Raw genomic sequence first — 20547 nt, 5'->3', positions numbered from 1 at the left:
ACCTCTGAACCAAGCATTTTAGAGTTTTGCATTTCTTTTCATCTCAGATCAACATGCTACAAAATAGATCCCTGGTGTCCCTTTTACACATTTGCGGTGATACCAAGTAGAGAGAACTAGAAGGCGCCAAGTTAACCCTGAGAGTGCATTAATCATGAAGCAAAATTGTATGAAAGTCTTACTGAACACAGCAAAACTAAACAAGCTGTTTCTTAAATGTAGTGCTGCTAATAAGTAATTGGAGCGCAAGGTAAGCTCTAGTGCTACACTCCTAACCTACATTTTGAAGCCCAAAAGTTATTTTGACTCACTGTGCCCTACACCATTTGCTATGCAGTCTGACTGGCATGGGTGATCAACTGATCAACTTCTTTTGTAGAAGAGAACAAGGAGAACCTAAGGAAGCAAGGGCTGGGAAGCTCTAAGATGCATTTCAGCCTGTTGTGTTATGAACCTTTCAAGGTAAATTCTGCCCAAGAGCAGCCTCCCCCACCTGATTAGAATGAATGTGGACTTGTTAAGGAGGCAGCTAGAAGGTCCAGGAAATAAGATGGCAAAATGGGCAGGTATAAATCTCCCTGCCTGCCAGGGAAATATATAGTACTGGCCCCATAATAACTTAAGGGTTTTCATGTGGACTTTCAAACCAAAGTAAGTTTAGGACCAGTTTAAAGTGGTCAGTCCATATAACTGCAACCCCAGCTGTTCTTTCACAGACTAGAAACTCACCACAGCTAAAAGAAAACTCAACAATACAGCTTAATATAATCAAGATCTTTATTGATCTCATTGTAACAGCAACCATCAGTGAGAGCTTTTGGTTTGTTTGTTTTTTTTCCAAATACCTGTTTCAAAGGACATTAAAAAAAAAAAAAACTGAATTGTATAGAGGTTGCCCAAAGACTTCTCAGGCAGTTTCTGCTTTTCACCCAGAATCGCATTTAAAAGGAAAAAAAAAACAAACTGAAGAGGGCTGATGGGGTAGGACAGGAAAGGGTGAAGAGGCGGAGCTAGGAGCAGGTCATTTTGAAGAAGTTATTTGTTTTTAAATCACTAGATTTTAAAATGTATCAAGAATATCTATAAGTCATTATATTATTGGCCTTGCTCTCCAAAGACACCTTCACAGACCAAGAAACAGCTGCTTCACATTGCTGCAAAAGTTGTCTTCCTGTCTGAGGTGAAGAAAGGCACTGGATCACCATCTCACAGCAATGCCCTGGGAAAAAAGGTGGGGAATTCCTGTGCTATCCCCAGCAGCAATTGGGCCTAGGTTCTCACTGCCCTTGAGTTTTCACTCCTTGCATGATTAGAACAACGGTTAAAGCTCACTCCTGCTGCATGTTCCACATGGCTCCTGTTTTAAGTTAATTATCCTTGGATTTTGGCTTTTAGAACAGGTCTTGCAAAGAGTCACTCTGCTAAAACAGATGCTGTGCACAGCAGCAGCTGGCTCTTCTTGCTTAGCAAAGTAAGCCTTCCCTGTGGTACTTCTATCCAAGAATCTAACAGACTTCCTCGGGTTAAGTAAAATATATTTATTTTGTATCTCTATTTGTGTGCGTTATAATCACCCGCCCACACACATATACGTATTTATATTTGCACTCACTCACACACACGCTTTTAGTATCCGAGGCAGAGATTTCTTATTTAATGACTATGAAAGTATACCTCTCAACCCCTGGTGTTATATCACAATGCTGGGGGCAAAGGACAAGTTTAAAATCACATGGCATTTGTGCATTAAGTATCTCTTTCCACAATCACAATATTATAAGCTGGCATTCTTAGGTCATTTTACAAACATAAATGAAAATGTCATGCCAATTCATGTGCAAAGGAGGCAGGGCAGGGGGTTTAGTCTAAAGTACAGGGCATTGTGAGAGGTGTGCTATAAAGCCTTACAAGAAATCTCAACTTTACCACATCAGAGCTCCCCCTGCCAAAGCATAACAAAGACCTCCAGCAGGAGTTCATAAGGGACTCCTTTCATGACATGGAAGAGAGAGGGAAGCAGAGATAGGCACTGACAACTAGAGGCTGCAGCATACATTCCTAGGGGCATGTAGGTTACTAGAAGAAAGTGCACAAGCCATGTGTCTGTGATGCCATTTGAGTCCCACCACAAAAGAAAGAGAGTATTTTAACACTGTGTTGAGATCATGATTCATGGAAAATTAATACTGAGTAGGCAGATAAGGCTAATAATCACTTTGTCAAAGACTGATTTTTAAAAATTTACTTAGGAGCAGAATTGTTACAGATAATAGGCACTAAGAGTTCTGGGACAGAAATACTAGATCCTAAAAGGGAAGGCTCAGGGAAGAAGGGGCAGTGAACAAAAGAACAGTTAGGCACCTCATGCTGATGTGTACCAACAAAAACCCTAAGCACCTCCTTTGAATGGGGAAGGTTTGGGGACTAATGAGAAAAGCTTCCAGTTGAACCTGATAAAGCTAACTCAGTCACGGATGCAAGAGAAATTGAATTAACGTTATCTGGATGCCATACTCTCTTCCCAAAGATGTAGTACTCCTTTCTTTAACCAAAGTGTTTTAATTTTTTCATCTCTTGATGACTGAATTCTGCTTATGGACACAAGGTCCACATTTTCCAGGGTCATTTAGAAGTTTCCTACAAAACTATGAAATCAGGAAATTATCAGACTGGCCTGTAAGCCAGGTAGGAGGTTTGGTTTCTTTAAACATGAGCCAATTCCATGCTGGATCACACTGCCCCCTGAAGATTAAAATGGGGAACTGAAAATACTATACTACAAGATACACATGCAAAAATAATTAAATTACATACGTTATTTTACTGGTATGGAACCAAGCCTAGCGCTTTCACATCCAATTTACTGGAGTCTGACTGCAAACTGCTGAGGTTCCTAAAACTGGGGGCATTTTAAGTTTGCCAACAGCTAGGGAAGAAAGGACAGCTTCACTTTTGCTTCCTGACATCTTTTCTGCCTTGTGGTAGGAAGGAGAACACAGATACAGAAGATTTGACAGCCACTTTCAGAAAGTTGATAACACCAGCCAGGTGTGAGAGAGACAAGAGCAACAGTCAGGAAGATGCTTTGCAAGTAATTCCAAACACATCTAATTTATAGCAACAGTGACTGACAGTACAGCTACCTATTCCTCAGGCCTCCCCTGACATGCTGCCAGTCACAATGTAGTGTAGGAGCCTAGATCAGCCACCAGATCAAACTCATTTACTGGTAATTGGCATTTTACTCTTAGTGCCCAGAGATGAAAGGGGAATTGCAAAAGGGATGCCCGCTGTGCAGAGCAGGTGTAAATGGAAATTGTTTTATCCTTCCCTCGGAAGCTGATCTAGGACAGAGGAGTGGTACCAGGTCCAGAGCACGCAGGCAGATTAACCAGATCATAGAACAGAGTAATTCACAATAGAAATGCACATTTGAGCTGTCACCAAGTCATATCTGTTACCAAAACTTGCAAAGAAAACAAGTGTCTTTTTGGAGCTGTGAACACCCTGGAGTCTTGGGACTGTCACAAAGGCTTATTGCTAATTGTTCTGCCACTCTCTCTCAGCACTACAAAGCGGCTGGCAAGTATTTTCAGAAGCATACTTTCCTTTCAGATAAGAAAAGGAAACAATGCTACCAGTGCAACCAATTCAGCAGAAGCTGGAAAGAGCTTAACAGTAGTTGATGCAATACTATTTAAAAGTCTAAGAGATTGCTTTGGGTTGAATCTCATTCCCTAGCATATCCCTATGAAATAAAATCCCATTACAGAAACTCGTTCCCCAAAGGTACTCAGTCCCTCACTCCTTCCACCCTCAGCACTGCTTCTGCAATCAGTTCCACTAGCGTGGACCCCTCCACCTGTGCCAAGGCTCTTTGCTTTCAGGGAGTCTGTCAGAGATCCTTGCTTCTAACCTCATAGCAGGACTGAGACTCATCTTTTAATCAAAGAGTACCACATTCAAAATAATGAAACAAATTGACAATGGTTAGATGAACAATGATGAGGAGACAGGTGGCACTCAGGTCTGAAGTCTCCTTAAAAGTTTCTTTCTACAACATAAGTGACTGTTGCTCAACATAAATATGCAGTCACTTGCTTATATCAGTCTGGTCATTCTTTCAAAGCTATGCAAACCGCCCTCAGCACAAATACAAGGAAGCAAAAGGGCAAGAATGGCAAAATATTTATTTAAACCCAAAGTACTCATGAATAAGCAATACTGCATCTTTTGAGTTCTCTGTTATTGTTCTATTGGTTTTTTTAAAAAGGAAAAACTGTAACATTTTAATCCACTCAAGGCAACAAAATAAAAAATAAATCCAAACCAAGTATGGGAAAACTGGGATCAGGCCAGCAGGTCATTTGAAAGACAAAAAATTAGTCATCCTCTCCTCCCCCCTAATAAACTTCTTTTTATATGTCAGAGTTTGGTATTTGATGGAGGCAAAGAGTTCTTGGCTACAGCTAGAAAGAATGAGACTGTTAAACAAATTTATCTTCCAGCAGCCGTGGCGAGACGCCTCCATCCGGACCTGCACCTCACCTCCCTTGGTATTCTCATCCCCATGTCCTCCTGAACTGCCCTATCCTCTCAGACTCGCCTGGTCTACACTAGTAAGTTTTTCTAAAACTCATAACTGGTTTTAAAACCAGTTTAGCTAATCAATTTTGAAAACCACTGAGGCCATAGGACTTAGGCAGTTGGAAATGCTGCTTTTCCAAACCAGGGTCAAAACATGCTTTTGAACCTAGTTCAGTAGGAGTGTTTTAGGTTTCCTGAATCCTGGTCTACGTGAAGACTGTCCCCAAATATGATGGGGTGGAATCCCCTACAACAGATCAACTGAACTACAGCAGCAGGCACTATGAGAAGATTGTTGGACTGATTTTCCATTATGGTTAGGTTTATAATATGAGCCCAGGTCCCTGCATGTGAACAGGATCCTTCCCTAATGCAATGTGTTATCCAAGACCTGTGTTTTAATGGTTAAAAGTAAGGGCTAGAGAGAAATATGATGCAAGGGAAAGATGGCTGTAAACTACCTTTGTGCACCTCAATCTTACAGGTACTCCTTCAAAGCACAAGTTAGAGTAGGCCAAGGGGCCAATACAGCAGTTGAGGACTACCCTGACCTCTGCCACTCTCTCTCCTGGCCTTGCTGGATGCAAGGAGAGGGTGGGTGTAGGAACTGCTCCTGTGGTTCTGCAACACCCAAGGAGATCCCTCCAGTAGTAAAGTAAGCAGCTTTAAGGGTACTGCTCGGGCAGTGCAAAGCAATTGTAATAAGGAAGAATCTGTTCTGTAAGGTCTGGGGCACAAACACTTGAGGCTATTACATAAAATCAGAATTAACAAATGGGAATGTTTCCATTATCTTCCCTTCCATTTTAATGGAGCAGAAGACCGAGTCTGGATCTAAGTGTATCTGCACTGCTGGTTAAAATCCAGAGAGAAAGTGAACACACTATTTTCTTTGTGGAAGCTAGGCAGAGTGAAAGTAGTAAACAAGTGTTATAGAGGGTGAAAATAAATTAGATTAGATTTTTATCAGTTTTATTAGTTACAGAAAACAACACGTTTTAAAAATACCATCTTTAACCTGACTGTCATTTTAAACCACAAGCAATGATGTTCGGATTTTGCTTGATTCAACCATTAGAACACCAGAATGGAAACTAGTTTAGTCTCCAGTGCTGGGATCCACCCCACGTTGCTGGTGTCACGTGTTACTGATCACTAAGACTGATCAGCAGCAGGAGGCACAAAAATGAAATTGAAAGTTTATGTGCAGAAAGAATCAATTCTTAGAGGACATTAAGGTTATAGACACAGAACTGAGCAAAACAGGTAAGAACACCTTTTTCAAAGCCGCCCAGCAAAGCTAGAAAGGTTGAGTGCACTATTTTTATTCAGTCACCACTTTCCCTGGCACCATCATGTCCAGGAGTTGTGGGGAAAAAATAAAGCACAAGAGAGTGGAGACTTGTCATGGCAAAATGCTGGTGTTTGAATACCATTGCTGCATTTGTGACAGGACTGAACCAACCTCTTGCACTTTTGAAAATATTTTTAGGCTTTTCTAAAACCTCATTACAATAGCATCTGAGCATCTCATAGATCAATTAAATTTGTCCTCACAACACCCCTGTGAGGTAGGGAAGTACTATTATCCCCATTTTACAGATAGGGAATTGAAGCACAGAGAGATTAAATGACTTGCCTAAGGTCAAACAGGAAGTCTGTGTCATAGCCAGGAACACCCAGAACTACCCACATTCTTAGCCCAGCAAGATCATCCTTCCCTCTCTGGATATTTGTTTCTTATCTAGGTATTTAAAAAAAAATGCAGCTCAAGAAGTCAGAATGGCCTCTGCCAATACACGTTAACATGACTGTGGTATAAAGGAAGCTCTTGTTGTATTGCACTCGTAGAAAAATGTTTTCCTTGTTGTGAGTGCGTCAGCTGCACAACAGTTATTATAAAAGTCAAAATAGCTGAAACCCTGTGCAATGGTTGGAAGAGTTACCCCTTCACCAAAATAAGGAGAATCACTCCGATGAGAAAAGTGACTAACAATGCCCATGGCACTGACACTTCCTTCTTGTGTTTCCCATGTCAAGCCTGCTTAATACATGGACAAACCCAAGTTTTAATTACTATTAGCACTGCAAAATCAAGTTGCACTGTATTCTGCCTCATCTCTAAAACAGCTAGCTAAACACTTGAAACTACTGCTGGTGATGATGCATGAAGCAGAATGAAAAAACAAGCCATGGGCTAGCACCAGGCTGAACTTGCAGTGCCTTTTAGAGATAACTGAGCTGAACAGACTCAACATGGGAATCATACAGTACAGCAGTTTTCTCTAGTGTCCTTCATACTATACATAGGTGAATCATGCCAGAATAAACATAGGACTAGAGATGTTATTTTAGTCACTTTTCTGACCATCACTAAACTTAATAGAGACCCTGCATTTCCTAGCTACACTACAGAGCCTATTCCTGAGAAATCAAACATTACAAAGGGCTTTTGCTCCTGTGTTATTCACATTTTGAAGGAGAATAGGGAAAATTACAGCTTTTCAGAGGTTCCTCCCCCACCAAAAAGTATTTTACTAGTAAAGTGCCCCTTTAACAGACCCAAAGAGAAAAGAAGGGTCTTTTCCGATTTGTAATGGAGTTGCGTAGATTCCTAACCAAGGTGGAATCAAGGTGGAATAAAGTCCGTCAATTAGCAAGTCAATGGAACGCATTCAGCAAAGGGCCAACTGATGCCATCAGCAACTAAAACAGACCCTTTAAGTGGCTCTCACCAGAGAAGACTTGGCCTGAAGTACCACCCTCTTGGTAAAATCCACTAGCCAGTCATTGTGGGTTAGGTTTCCTACCAACCCCTTCTGTAAAACAGAGACAGGAGTAAGCACTGGAGATCATGAGACTTAAAAAAATTAAATTAAATCACCCATTCGCAGAAGCTCATTTATATTGGCCGACTTGTAAAACTCTTAGGCAGCAAACCCAAAATAAGAGAGGCTTGGAGGAAAAAATAATGGAGCTAGCAAACTAAAGCAGCACTGTGAACTTTGAGTGGAAGGATAGTGTAAGTTTGGATCAGACCTGCTGCCATTCAGAAGCCACTTGGCAATTTTTTCCTTTTGATGGGAGGGATTCTGAAAGGGTTAATATTAAACATATTTATTAAAACCAGTACTGGGAAAAAATACTGCTCCTGATGCACATAGGACGGGAGGTGTCAAAAATGAACAACTGCTGAAGTACCTTTAATATAATAGTCTACAACGTGGACTAGGAGAGAAAGCAAGATAAACTATTAAGGGGCAAAAAAAGAGGAAAAAAAGTGCTGAGGATCAACAGCATAGAAGAGAACTGATAATCTGCGCCCCCTCCCGTTATATCTCCAAAAGCTCTTTTGATTTCGGGCCGATGGACTTATTCATCAAAAACACTCAGGAGGCAAACGAGTTAGGCTTTTGCAAACTGGAGTTTGTGGATGGCTTTCCTTTGGGGTGGGCAGAGGAGGAAGCAGCAGTATACCAAGTTGATGCCTCTCTCCAAATACACATGATATTAAAAAGCATTATTCAACAGGAAGTTGGGGCAGGGGGAACCAAGGAGGTGCAAAACAACAAATTAAAAGGCTCTCTCTCATCTGAAGAGAGAATGCATGTTACCGCTGCAAGACACATTGCAAACAGAGTTATGGAGAGAGGAAGGGCTAGAACACAGGTGAAATGAGTGTTCTGCCCATTGAGGTGAAGGAGCTCAGACTGAGCAGACCCTTTACTATCTCCCACTACTCCTTGTGATTTCTAAAACTTGAATGACAAAGCATCTGAGACACAGTTACTTACTGTGCACACACAAGCCATTTGTGAGCTGGGATCAAGCTGAAGAAAGGGAGCAGGAAGGAGCAATGCCATATTCACTCAGCATAAACTAACTGCTCCCTGGCCCCTTTGTTGTTTACAATAAATATCGAATTGGGGCTGGAGGTATGTTCTCGCTTGTGCATGGTTTGACAGGTTGCCTTTAAAGTGCGAGAAGCCAAGGTTGCACTCGGCATGTTCCTCAGCTCAGTTAAATTTGACAAGGGCTTCCATCCAGTCATAGGCAAATGCAGAGGGAGGAAAAGAAAAAAAAAAAAAAAAAAAAAGAGGAACAGGACTGGTGACCTGGTCTTATCCTTTGGCACCTGGAAGGCAAAGTGGGGATTCTAATGGAAACTGCTGCTGCTTCTTCCAACTTTTGATTACTGATCCTATTAGCCAAATCACATATGCACAGGTAATCAGGAGTTGCTGCTTCTCCATGGTTAGCCTCGGTGGTGATCAGATGTCCATTTCAAACTGAGCATCATCCCCTGGAAAAAGAAAAATAATGAGAGCAGTGCTAGACAGAGATCTCAACAAGTCCTCAAAGAGGAAGGAGAAACTTCCTCCACCCACTTCCTAACCATACTTTGTTTTTATTTTTACATATATATTGCCATCAGATATGCCCTTTAATTAACTCAGCATGGTAGCTGGAACAAAACAGATTATCTGCTGTAGAAACCCAGGCTGTGGACATGCAGCAGTCACTCTGAATGTAAGTGTGAGGGTGTTAAAACGACAGCTCGTTTAAGTTCCTAGCTATAAAACCACTAGACTCATGTTTTTTGGTCAATGTTTTTCATTTGTAGAAGTCATTAATGGCCCAATTTTAATACAAACTCTTGTGCTTGTTACTGCCTAGATTAATGATTCCCTACATATGTTTACAGCACCATGCATGCTAATTAATTTTGCTAGTCCATAGCTCATTAAGGAGGAAAGAAGAAGGAAAAAGAGATTACTTGAGTGACCCATTGTCTATGACAGGGTGGAAGGTGGGCTGTGGAACCTGCTTCTGCCTGAAGCTGCTGCTAGATCTGCCCTGCTCTACACACTGTAGATCCACAGTCCTCCCATCTCCCCACTCCTACAGGCAGTTTAATGGCTCCCCCAGCACAAGCAGTCCTACAGCTCTACCACACAACCCTTTTCCCTCATGGGGAAGTCCTGCAGCCTAGTCTCTTTGTACGGTATACTGCAGACATCAAAACTAGCTCTGAACATGCTAACTGTGGAGCAGCAGCAGTTTCACTGAAAGTGCAGCTATCATGGCTAGTATATACAGAGCTAGCTGAGGGTCTCTCTGCACAGGTCAGATCCATTTCATGATGACCAATGATTTTGTGTGGAAAGTGCTCATATGCAAGTGACAGACTGCTGTAAATATCTAAAAGATAATTCTTTAATTTCATAGCTTTAGGACAAAATGTTTCATTGGGGGAAGAGTAAAGCCATATACAAGTTAAATATTTCTGAAACTAAAACTAGACCAGTTTATTTTGCAGTCTCTATAACTTAGTGTCATTGTAATATGATTCTGCAGTGTGGTTATACTGGTTACATCGGTCACTTAGAGGAAGGAAATCTACATGTTAATTTCATGCTGTAGCTATTTGCAATAAGCCCACCACTATCGTCATCCCCTCTCAGCTTAAGATCTGGTAAAGCTATACTGGAAGTTAAATGCAGTAACAGCCATTGCCACCATCCACACTCTTACCCACTGCAGGCTTCCCATCATGATTGTTCAGATTGTTTACTTCCACTTTGGAATCCTCAGCCACAGTGCCAGGACTGGTGACTCCTGGAATATTTGGGAGATGACATGGTGGGGTCTGAGCCATAGGAGAGTTGCGGCGATCCAACAAAAACTTGCGGTCATAGATGATTCGGGTACCTAGAACACAGTTAGACAAAAAGAGAAATCAGTGTGTAAGAATGCACATAGGACTGGAGTTTATAATGCTATGCCTATGTTAGCAGGGTTTGGGAGAAGAGGCACTTGGAATCTCACCCCCAGACTGGTGCTATTTGTGATGAGAGGCATTTCCACTTAAGAGCTGTTATAATGACTCCAAGCATTCCTTGCTACCCTATATTTTACTGAGTAGCACTGCCTTTTCTCTCTTAATTCAGAGGCCTTTTTTTTTTTCCTTCCACTCTAATAGGGAGGGGTTAAAAGGACCTACTCTACCACTGCTTTTCACCAGGCCCTACAAGGAAAGCCCCAATAGGCAGCTTTCAGAACTGAAGAATGTTAATGATAAACAGGCTTTTGGAGGCCTCATGCTGACATCCATCTTACCTTATAAGAAAGGACTCTCCTTGTGACATTGAAAGCCAATATCAGCATTTGTAAACCATCTCATCTTAGTATTGGTTTGATGGTCTCAATTCCCCAGAAGTGGTATGATCATCTACTCTTTTTTTTTTTTTTTTTAAAAGATATCCAGAGTCTGGGCGTTCACCTTGCTGGGGTCGTATGACCGCCAAAGTCTTTCCTGCCCAAGCACAGGGGGGCTGGACCTGATGATCTCAAGAGGTCCCTTCTAGTCTCCAACATCTATTAATCTATGTTGGAAGAATCCAAAACCAAGAATCACTTCACTGCAAATCTCAATGTGATAGAGGAAAATAAATAAGCTTAGCTGCTTTGGGATGCCAAAGATTAATCTTATTTTGCAAAAGCTGTCACACTTCCACTCCACATTTTAATATTTTCATCTTACCAAAGAAAATAAGAGAGAGGGACCATTGGACAACTTCACTGCACGTTGTTCAGTGCTCTCTAAACATACCAAACACATACTCCCTATTTTCCCAAACAGCTAATGCAAGCAGATTCATTACAGTGTAACATTAAAAACATTGGGAAATCTAGAAGCAAACCCCTTAAAATACCTTCTTTTTAAAGGCAGTGCCTGAGAAAAATGGAAGGTTTCAATATCCAGGCACCTCTCTGTAATATAAGATAACAAGCCAGAAGTAATGCAAGCTTCTTCATGGAAGTGCCCCCACTGAAATTTGAGGGGGCCACTGTTACTGGGTGAGGAAAATAGAGAGTTGCATCCAATTGTAGTCAACTACTAATCATCACCTCTGCTAACATCTGTGCCCGTTAGTCCCAACCAGGATGATGTTTTAAAATATGGACACCTGCCAGCTGAGATCACAAGCTGGACTAAGACCATTGTGCTACAATGTACTATTTAAAATTAAAGCAGTCAAATACACAGACTATCCATAAACAAAAAACTGAAAATAAAGATATTCCCAAAAGGTCAACAGTTGTACATAGGGCTACATATCTTCATGTAAGTATGAAGAGTTTGAACAGGAAATGATGTGTGACAAAGCCCAGGAAGGGACTCAGAGGGATGTGATAAAGTAGATGAAGAAGATAGGTTTTTGTAGCATCTTTGAACACAGGAGAGCAAGATGGCCATCATGCAAGCTAGCAAGAAGGAGGGTGAAGTCCTCCCAATTCTAAAATGAGAGATTACAAAGGTAATGAGTTTTGGAAACAGTGTACCCTTCTGCAAATGGGCAAATGGGAGAGGAAGATCAGGGATGACAACCAGGTTGGAAGCTAGAAAAGCAGGAAGCACAGAGGAAAAAGTATTTTTGTAAGATAAATGAGACAGTGGTATGTTCAGATATAAATGAAAAGCAGAATGAGAGTCTGATTAAGACCAAGGGGCAAGAGTGGAGAAATAATTGCAAAGATATAGTCAAGAGGTTAGAGATGAACAGTATGAAGACAACTCAGGAGTAGTAATAGCATGTGGTAGCATCTACAGCTTCTGTCATAGATCCAGGCCAAATTGTGCTCATAATAAAACAAAAAGATGGCCTCTGCCTCAAAAAGCTCAGAGCTGGTCCCAAGGATGAAGGACAGGGCTAGAGGGAGCAAGGACTGGACAGAGAGCTCATATCAGATGGAAAAAAAATGGGTAAAATCCTGGGCTGAAAAGTAATATAGTACATGGTGGTGGTGGAATGGATATAAGGAGACACCAAAAATGATGAGGGCTATAAGCATGCAAGTGAGGGAGGAAAAAGTGATAGAGCTGAAGGCAGCAGAGACTGATTTGTAGGGGAGGAAATCAGGATGATTCCTGGGGTTTTTCCAGAGGCACTCAGCAACAAGGTGGTAAGAAGAAAGGAAAAGGAAATGGAGGGGGAGAGACACCACAGGAAACTGGGGAGGAGGACAGAGTGGCAAGAAAGGGGAACAAAGAACAAACAGGAGGGAGAGACAATGGAAACCCTGGAGCCAGAATAAATCAGTTCTTTGCAAGAGAAGGGAGAGAACAGTAGGCCACAGGAAGCACTAATGATGAAGTATGGTCAGTTCAGTTAAGCAAAGAGAAAGGAGAGTCACTGACAGAAGTCACAGTGACCTTCTCTTATTCAGGTGTGAGAAGTTAACATGATTCAGTTCAGAAACATATCGAGCTAAGTGTATTCAGAAATATAATGCAGGAAAGACTGCAGGAGTGCTCAGCAGGTCACTAACTGGGATCTTGTGAACTTGGAGCTTTCTACCTAGGCTGAAGAGGTTGGGACAAAATTTCAACATGATTTCCTATTCCAGTGGCAGGGACATAGATAGGCATTAGCACCGAGGAACTATTCAATATCAGACACCTAGCAATCCATTTCCTGGAGCTCAGAGAGAACTCGCCTTCCACCAGGACATCACATACAAATCCCTCTCTTCTACCTCAAGTACAAAACATTTATCATCACTTGGGCACATCCGTCCCCATCACCCAAGGGGCAAGGCAGCTCTGGGAATATTTTGGACCCAATAACAGGACTAAATTATCCTACAAATGTCCATAAGAGGAGACAGAATTTATTCCAAAGCAGAAACAGCATTGCCAAGAACAAGGATTAAAATGCAAGGATTGTACTCCAAGGTAAGAAGTACAAAAAAATACCAGAAGCTGTTTTTAGTTTTAAGTGGTCAGAGAAATGTCATTTTCAGGTCCCATTTTCAGTTTCCATCAGTAGCTTCTACCATCAGGTCTGCTTAGTTTTCAATTCAAAACATGTTTCCTCCCCCCCCCAACTGTCAATGCTGCACAATCAGCTGGGTATCTAAAAACTAAAGAGGTGTTCCTACCTCATCCATCACAACAGAGGGCCTGGAGACAGAACTGGATTGGATTTTGTTGACAGAAGGCAGCTCTGCAGCACTGACAGGAATCAGCTTGCTGACTATACACTGAGCAAATAATAATTCAGAAGACATGCTGGGAATAGGTACAAGCATGAACCCGAGACATCTCTGTAGTCCCACATCTGTGTCAATATTTCAGTATGGTTAATGGTCAAAAGCAAGCTAAGTAGAAACATTTAAAAATTACATGCACCCATTTATGATTCAGAACAGCACGTTACAATTCTGAGTGTGAGAGTGCCCCAGCCTCATGCTCTTGACAAACATGCATTACCAGGGGGGAACTCATCACCAAGTGCTATGTCAAGAGACACAAGCTATCTAGATGGGGTTTTGGGGGGAGTGGAGGATCCAAAGCTATTATTCAGGTTAGGCTTCTTATTTTTTCTTACCATAGGTCTGTTCCCTCAAAAAGTAAACATTTAAATGGCTCAAAACACAGCCCCCACCTTGTTAAATTAACACAGAGTTGTACATTTGCCTCTTTCCAAACCGTTATTCTTAGCAATGGGCCTTGCACAGGCCACATCTCAGCTGGGCACTAAAAACCAGAGCGTGCCTGCCAGCATTATGCAATTTTATCCCGTTTTATTGTTCATGTGATATTTCTCACCCATAGGCAGCTGCTCAGGAACAAACTACTTTGTATCCTGTACAAAGGTCTTCCATGTTTGAATTGCAGGGCAAATATCAGACTTGAAAATCAGAGCAATTTCAGGTCAACAATAAAGAAATAGGGCATCTGAAGTTCTCTTTCCCCTCCACTTCCTTTGGAATGTTTTCTATCTAAGCGGGTACCCACCTGTGTACGTTTGTGTACTGTAGGTGACAACAGACATCTACATGGTGTTTCCCTTGAACAAAGATAGGAGAAACATACTGCCTTAAGACTAGCAGTTCTCAAACAGAAGGTATTGAGAAAGAACTCCAATTAGGAGCAGGAACTGAAGACAAGTTTAGCAAACGAACCTCCCAAAGTAATGGCTCTAGGCCAGGGAGAAACATAATAACAACAACAACAACAACAACAGATATGGTCTAACCTAATGATAAAGATGTTCAAAGGAAGCCTCACAGAAAAACAAGCCACATAGTTGAGAAGCTCTTCTCCTGCTTTTTGACCTGGACTTTTTAGAAGGATCTGTGCAGGCCAGGAGTGGTCCGAGGCCCTCGGGGGTTTTCTCTCGCGCGGCGGGCTGTGGCCAGCAGCCTGGACACGCCGGGTCGGGGAAGACAGGCGGCACGCTAGAATTAGGCACGGATGCTTAGTGGTTGATTTAAGATCATTTTACTTACACCGAAGATGGTCGCAGTGCAGGCAGGAAAACTTGCTTGAGTTGCGGTTACAAAACAAAACTCGAACCTGCAGAACATAAGGGTACGTCGCAATGGGGTTTCGGTGACGGGAGATGAACAAAAACCTCGAGAGTACGTCGCAACGGGGGTTTCGGCGACAGGAAGAAAAAAACTGCAGGACTCGAACCCTGGGTAGAGCTCTGGATTCACTCACACGAAGTTTGCTAGGCTCCGTGGAACTTGCGCGCAGGGAAGGGTACGTCGAGGGATCAGGCGGCAACGGGGAGAGGCTGATCAGACCCCTATAGTCTTCTTGATATACACACTGGGTCCAATAGGCTCCGCAGCGCTTAGAGATCTTCACGGGATGTGAAGTTCTCCTCCTCCTGATAGTCATGGAGTCCTCCAACTTGGGCGGAAACCACTCAAGCCTCTTATACGGCTAGCAAGCCAATCGCTAGCCGCCACGTGGGAATAATTTAGAACTGGCCAATAGTGGGGCACGAATCTGAAAACAAATGGCGGGAACTCCTTGCAACGTGCATTTCTCTGTTGCAATGAAGAAATGCACCCTGCAAAGAAAGCTACGAGTGGCAGGAAATAATTCAGCAGTGCCAAAGCGCACACAAACAAAAATCACACCCTTGGGTTGTGACAGGATCCTCCACCAGAAGCTTCAGATGTATAAAGGTGCCCTGGAGCCAGAAAAGTTTGAACTGAGCTGGTTTTTAAAGGCTCCCAGTGACTTTGTGCAGGAAAGAGTCCTTGAAGACAGTTTTATAACAAAAAAATCCTATTTCAATTACTGCAGGAAAATGTCCAAGGACCCTGACAGCTGATAAAGCACATTCAGGGATTTAAAATTAAAATGAAAACACCATCATGGCTTAAAAAGGACAGAAGTGCTGTTTGTTTTTCAAAGACAAAAGAGACTATACAAATTGGGGCAACCTGTCCTAGCCATAGTCTCTGAACTTTATTCAGAACTCGGTTGGCTGTACTCTGGTTCTTCTGGGACTTTTGTTCCTCCATAAGCTCTGAACTAGGATTCTGTCCCAGTAAAGTCCCTCCCTTCTACACGGGGCCTCTGCTATTCTAAGGTTATGTTCCTGAGGGCTCTGTACTAGCTCTTATTTTCTAGACAAGCCAGGTTAAATCTTGCCTGTGCCACACACAAAGAGGGCACTATTTGGCTGAAGTCTAATTTTAAATTTAAAAAGTTAACATAGCTGACAATCCTCATGCCAGAGGCAGGTGTTTACAGTCATGTTTCTATTTTCTTGATAAATGCTTTGCTGGTCTTGCACAAGGCCATGGACAAGCTTGAGAGAGTCCAAAGAAGAGCCACCCATAGGATCAGTCTTAAAAGGCAAGCCATACAAGGAAAGGCTGAGGGATCTGGGACTCTTCAGCCTGAAGAAAAGAAGGCTGAGAAGGGACTTGGAAGCAGCTTACTGCTACACTACGGGAATAAGTCAAAGGCTCTGTGAGCAACTGCTCATCAGGGCACCCTTGGGGAGAATCAGGAGTAATGGCCACAAACTCCTGGAAGATCAATTCAGGCTCAACATTAAGAAAACTTCTTCACAGTCAGGGTGTCCAGACTGTGGAATAAGCTCCCTCCAGAGGTGGTGCTATCACCTACCCTGGAAATCTTCAAGAGGAGACTGGACAGTCACCTTGCTGGGGTCACCTGACCCCCAGTTCTCTTTCCTTCTTGGTGCAGGGGGCTGGACCCAATTATCTTCCAAGGTCCCTTCCAGCCTTACAATCTATGAATCTATGCCAATAAGTACAGAATAAAAGAGGAAACACTGAAAGTGACTGTATACAGAGTGCTAGCATAATGTGTAAAATAAATAAACTAAAAATAAAGATTATTTGCAGTCTGTAAACTCAGTTATTTTAGGTAATTCCTGTTCAGTCACTATACCAGAAAAATAGTCAGACAAAAGTGTGACATAACTTGAAAGTGGCCCTCTAAACTGGGCACATTTCTGAAAAACAACAGTTCTGATGATTACAGTAGCAGGCAGAGTTGATCCATTTTGTGCTCAACACTGCCACTTCCTTGCTGCAGACTGGAGCAAATCAGTTAACCTCCAAGGGAGACTAGGCTTCAATGTGTGGAACAGGGATAAATAATACAGAAACATTTTCCAACTTTGTAGCATACAACAAGACCCTTGGATGAAGGGTGTAAAGTACAGTGGGGCTCTCTACTGTTCTCAACACCAGACATTTTTTCACAAAGCATACAATATGATTAGAGATAGCCAATGATAAGGCCAGCACAGGGACCCCTAATAATGCAGAGCTGGATTAACTGACAGACCTACCCACCATGTTGAATATCCACATAGCACAAAGCACAGATAAAGAGGTACTTGAAAGTGGGATTGGACTGTCCTGGCCTGAACACTTGGAAAGAAGCATCTTGCTTTTGTCTGCGTGCAGTACATTAGCTCAGGCTAGCTCCGTAAGTCCTTCATTTCCTCTGTGGTACATTTATCCATTAATTTAAAACAATAAAAGTCACGAATGGGTACCTATCACTGCTTTATGGGCACATGCTTCCTTTTCATAACCTTTCTACTCAACCACTGCTTTTAAACGTGGCCATAAGAAGTATTAGGAATGGGTGGGAGGTGGTGGGGAAAAAACAAAACAAAAAAAACCTTCCAGTGTAGGTGGCAAAAAAAAGAAAAAGAAACAACGCCCCCACCCCCACCTAATATTAGATTTGCGTCCAATGTTCTAGGATCCAAACCTGTAAAGCATTAATGAAACGCTTACATTTCTATTACTACTTCTTTTACAGGTTTCCAACTCCGTATCAGCAACTCCCAGTCAGTAAACCACCCTCTAAACTGCTAGAGCTACTAAAGCCCAGAGGCATTGTAACATGGGTTTGTCAGAAAGGAGCAGGGGGAGCGGAAGGGGGTCACTCTTAATACTTTCCTATTCTGTAAGGTTATAAGATCTGAAACACTTTAGGTTTGAAGAGGGTCGTTTCTGAGGTCCAGCCCTTTGTTTCTCCCTCATTCTACCTACATTTCATGCATTTCTCCTCAGCCCTGACTTTATTTTCATCATTCTTGTTCCTATCATTTCTGCACGTCTCTCCCCTGAACTTCTTTAGTTAACACATCTTTTCCTTGTTGAAGGATTCAGTCATCCAAGTGCACATATTAACTGCTACCATTTCCCCAGCATGACCCTCACAGGCTGAACTTTGCTTCCACTTCAACCCCATCAAGATACAAGCCTGAAAAAAGCCAAATCAACAATTCCAGACTCATGTACTCTGTTGGGCAAAAGCTGTATGTCAGAGTAGCAAAAGAAAGTTGCAAATGATAATTCTGCAAAGATTGGCAATGGGGGGCAGGGGAAACACTCTCATCACCTCTCTGCATGTTAAGTTCCACAGGTTCAAACAGCCCCTGTACTGCTCTTACTTCCAATTAAGAGGTATTTTGCAGCATGTTCACTCTGACAGCTATGGCAGTTTCACTGTCAGCCACAGCACAGATGCAAGATTCCCACGGGGTTTTATCTTCCCAAATAAATTTTTAGTATGAAATGGACATACCGAGAGGAATTTCCTGTTATACTGTCTTTAGTGGGAAACCCACAGCAAACCAAATGGGGGTGGGGTCCTCTTGGGTCTGACACTCCTCCTCTGTCTCCTCAAAATGCATCAGTTTTAATTTTCAAAGTTATTGCCATCTCGTTTCTCTGAAGATGTGGTATCATCATCACAATACATGCTGTGTCACATCAAGTGGGAATTTTACAACCCATTGTAGCTTTTACAGTAATGCATTTAAATTGCATGCAAACATGGATACTTTGGCCCTCTTACCAGCTGATCTTTATTATGTACTGAATATTATGGCTACTGGATCACTGCACTAAGCAGGAAAGACAGCTGGGGTCAGGTGACCCCAGCAAGGTGACCGTCTAGTCTGCTCTTGAAGATTTCCAGGGTAGGTGATTGCACCACCTCTGGAGGGAGCTTATTCCACAGTGACTGTGAAGAAGTTTTTCTTAATGTTGAGCCTGAATCGATCTTCCAGGAGTCTGTGGCCATTACTTCTAGTAACATGGCTGGATTTACCCAGTATTTTGTTAAAAGTTTACAGCAATCTGTTCAAGCCACCAATGATAAGATGCCTCCTACCACCACATAAAAACCATAACAAACTCAACATCTCACTTAATAGCATTCCCTGGAGTTAAAAGAATAGATGCTACAGAAAAAGTAAAAAAAGTGTCCTACACGAGAAAAAGGGGACATGATGGAGAACAGGCAGTATTATACAGGGCCTGTAAAATTCATGCACACCACTCAATCTGTAGCTGCATAACATTCTCAAAGAAGGAACACTTGCACTTCTTTTAGACCTCTATTAATATGCAAGCATAGCTGACCAAATGAAGAGGCAACAGAAAGATGGGCTGTTAATAACTTATACACTCACAGAAAGATACCTACCAAAACTCACTACAGCAAAAACCCAGTTAGGCACAAGAGGAACACTGGTATGAGATTAAAATGATGGGGAATGCCTGTAATTAACGCAACTACAATTTATCATATCCAAACTATGGTCATTCAACAATTCTGATCTATCTCATTGACAACAATGAAAACAGAACAATATCCAGCTTCAGTGGCATAGAAAACAAGCACAAGTCTCAGGAGACTTGGGGAAAACTACATACAAAAGCTGCAGGTTTATGACCTGGAATATTTTTATTTTGGTCCCGATTAATCTCAAGGAAGATTAAGATCTTCTAGGAACCTTTGCCTACTTCCTTGCCCTGTAGGCTTTACCAAGGATCTAGGCCACAAACTAGGGTGCTATTTTTTAAGTGACATTGAAAACTACTGTAAAATGCCTACTTAATTATTTAATAGCAAAAACGTCTTTGCTGCCCAAAGCATGTATGCGAATGCCATCCTGGGGACCCCCAAAGAAACGCAGCTAATATTTAGCTTAGGAATCCCATGTACACGTCAGCCTCTATTAAAGTCACATAACATGGCATGGATTTTACCAGGGAAGGAACTACTGTATTTTGTGATTTGGCCTCATCTTTGGTGGTAGGGACCGGCCAAGCTTTCAAATACAAATATGATCTCTGGTGCACCTACATCTTAGCTCCTATGGACCCCTTCTGCCAATAAAAGCAGAGAGAAAACCTGTGCCTGACAATAAAGCTAGAGGGGCCTAGTTTGCCAAGAACCGCCTAAGGGGAGGCCACTGGGCTGCACGGTAAACAACTGGGCTGCACAATCTACATCCGTGTTAGGCTGCAAAGTTAGTACTTCCTTACACCCAGCCCTCCACGCTCCTCTGCACGTCTCGGGCGGGAAGGGCCGAGGGCAGCCTCCTCCGACCCCAGAGCAGGCCCCAGGCCCGGCCCGTTCGCATTTCTCTCCCTACTGCAGCTGCTGGGAGACCCCCCTGCTCCCCCCGGCCTGTTGGGCAACAGTCCCGGCTCGTCACAGCCTCCGCGGCCTTGTTTACAAATATCTGCCTGCCCGTCCCGCACCAGAGCGGGGCAGGAGGGCTGGGCCCGGCCTCTCCAACAGGGCAACACCCAACGTGTCCGCGGCGGCCGGGCCTCCCCAGCTGCGGGGGAAGGCGCGGG

At 42.7% G+C, this 20547-nt stretch overlaps 1 protein-coding gene across 1 annotated transcript in view; it reads right to left on the bottom strand.

Annotated features, from left to right (window-relative positions):
- Positions 1–759: 759 nt before the first annotated feature.
- Positions 760–20547, bottom strand: part of EIF4EBP2 (eukaryotic translation initiation factor 4E binding protein 2) — a 20668-nt gene continuing 880 nt past the window's right edge. The window contains exons 2-3 of the mRNA XM_006027901.2: positions 10123–10299; positions 760–8890 (exon numbers count right to left, since the gene is read on the bottom strand). Coding sequence (XP_006027963.1) covers positions 8859–8890; positions 10123–10299 — 209 coding nt within the window. The 3' untranslated portion in view covers positions 760–8858. The remainder of the gene's footprint in view (positions 8891–10122; positions 10300–20547) is intronic.

Source organism: Alligator sinensis, unplaced genomic scaffold (assembly GCF_000455745.1).
Source record: "Alligator sinensis unplaced genomic scaffold, ASM45574v1 scaffold849_1, whole genome shotgun sequence".
Classification (NCBI taxonomy): domain Eukaryota; kingdom Metazoa; phylum Chordata; order Crocodylia; family Alligatoridae; genus Alligator; species Alligator sinensis.
The sequence above is the reverse complement of the archived record's forward strand: the minus strand, read 5'-3'. Positions and strand labels throughout refer to the sequence as shown.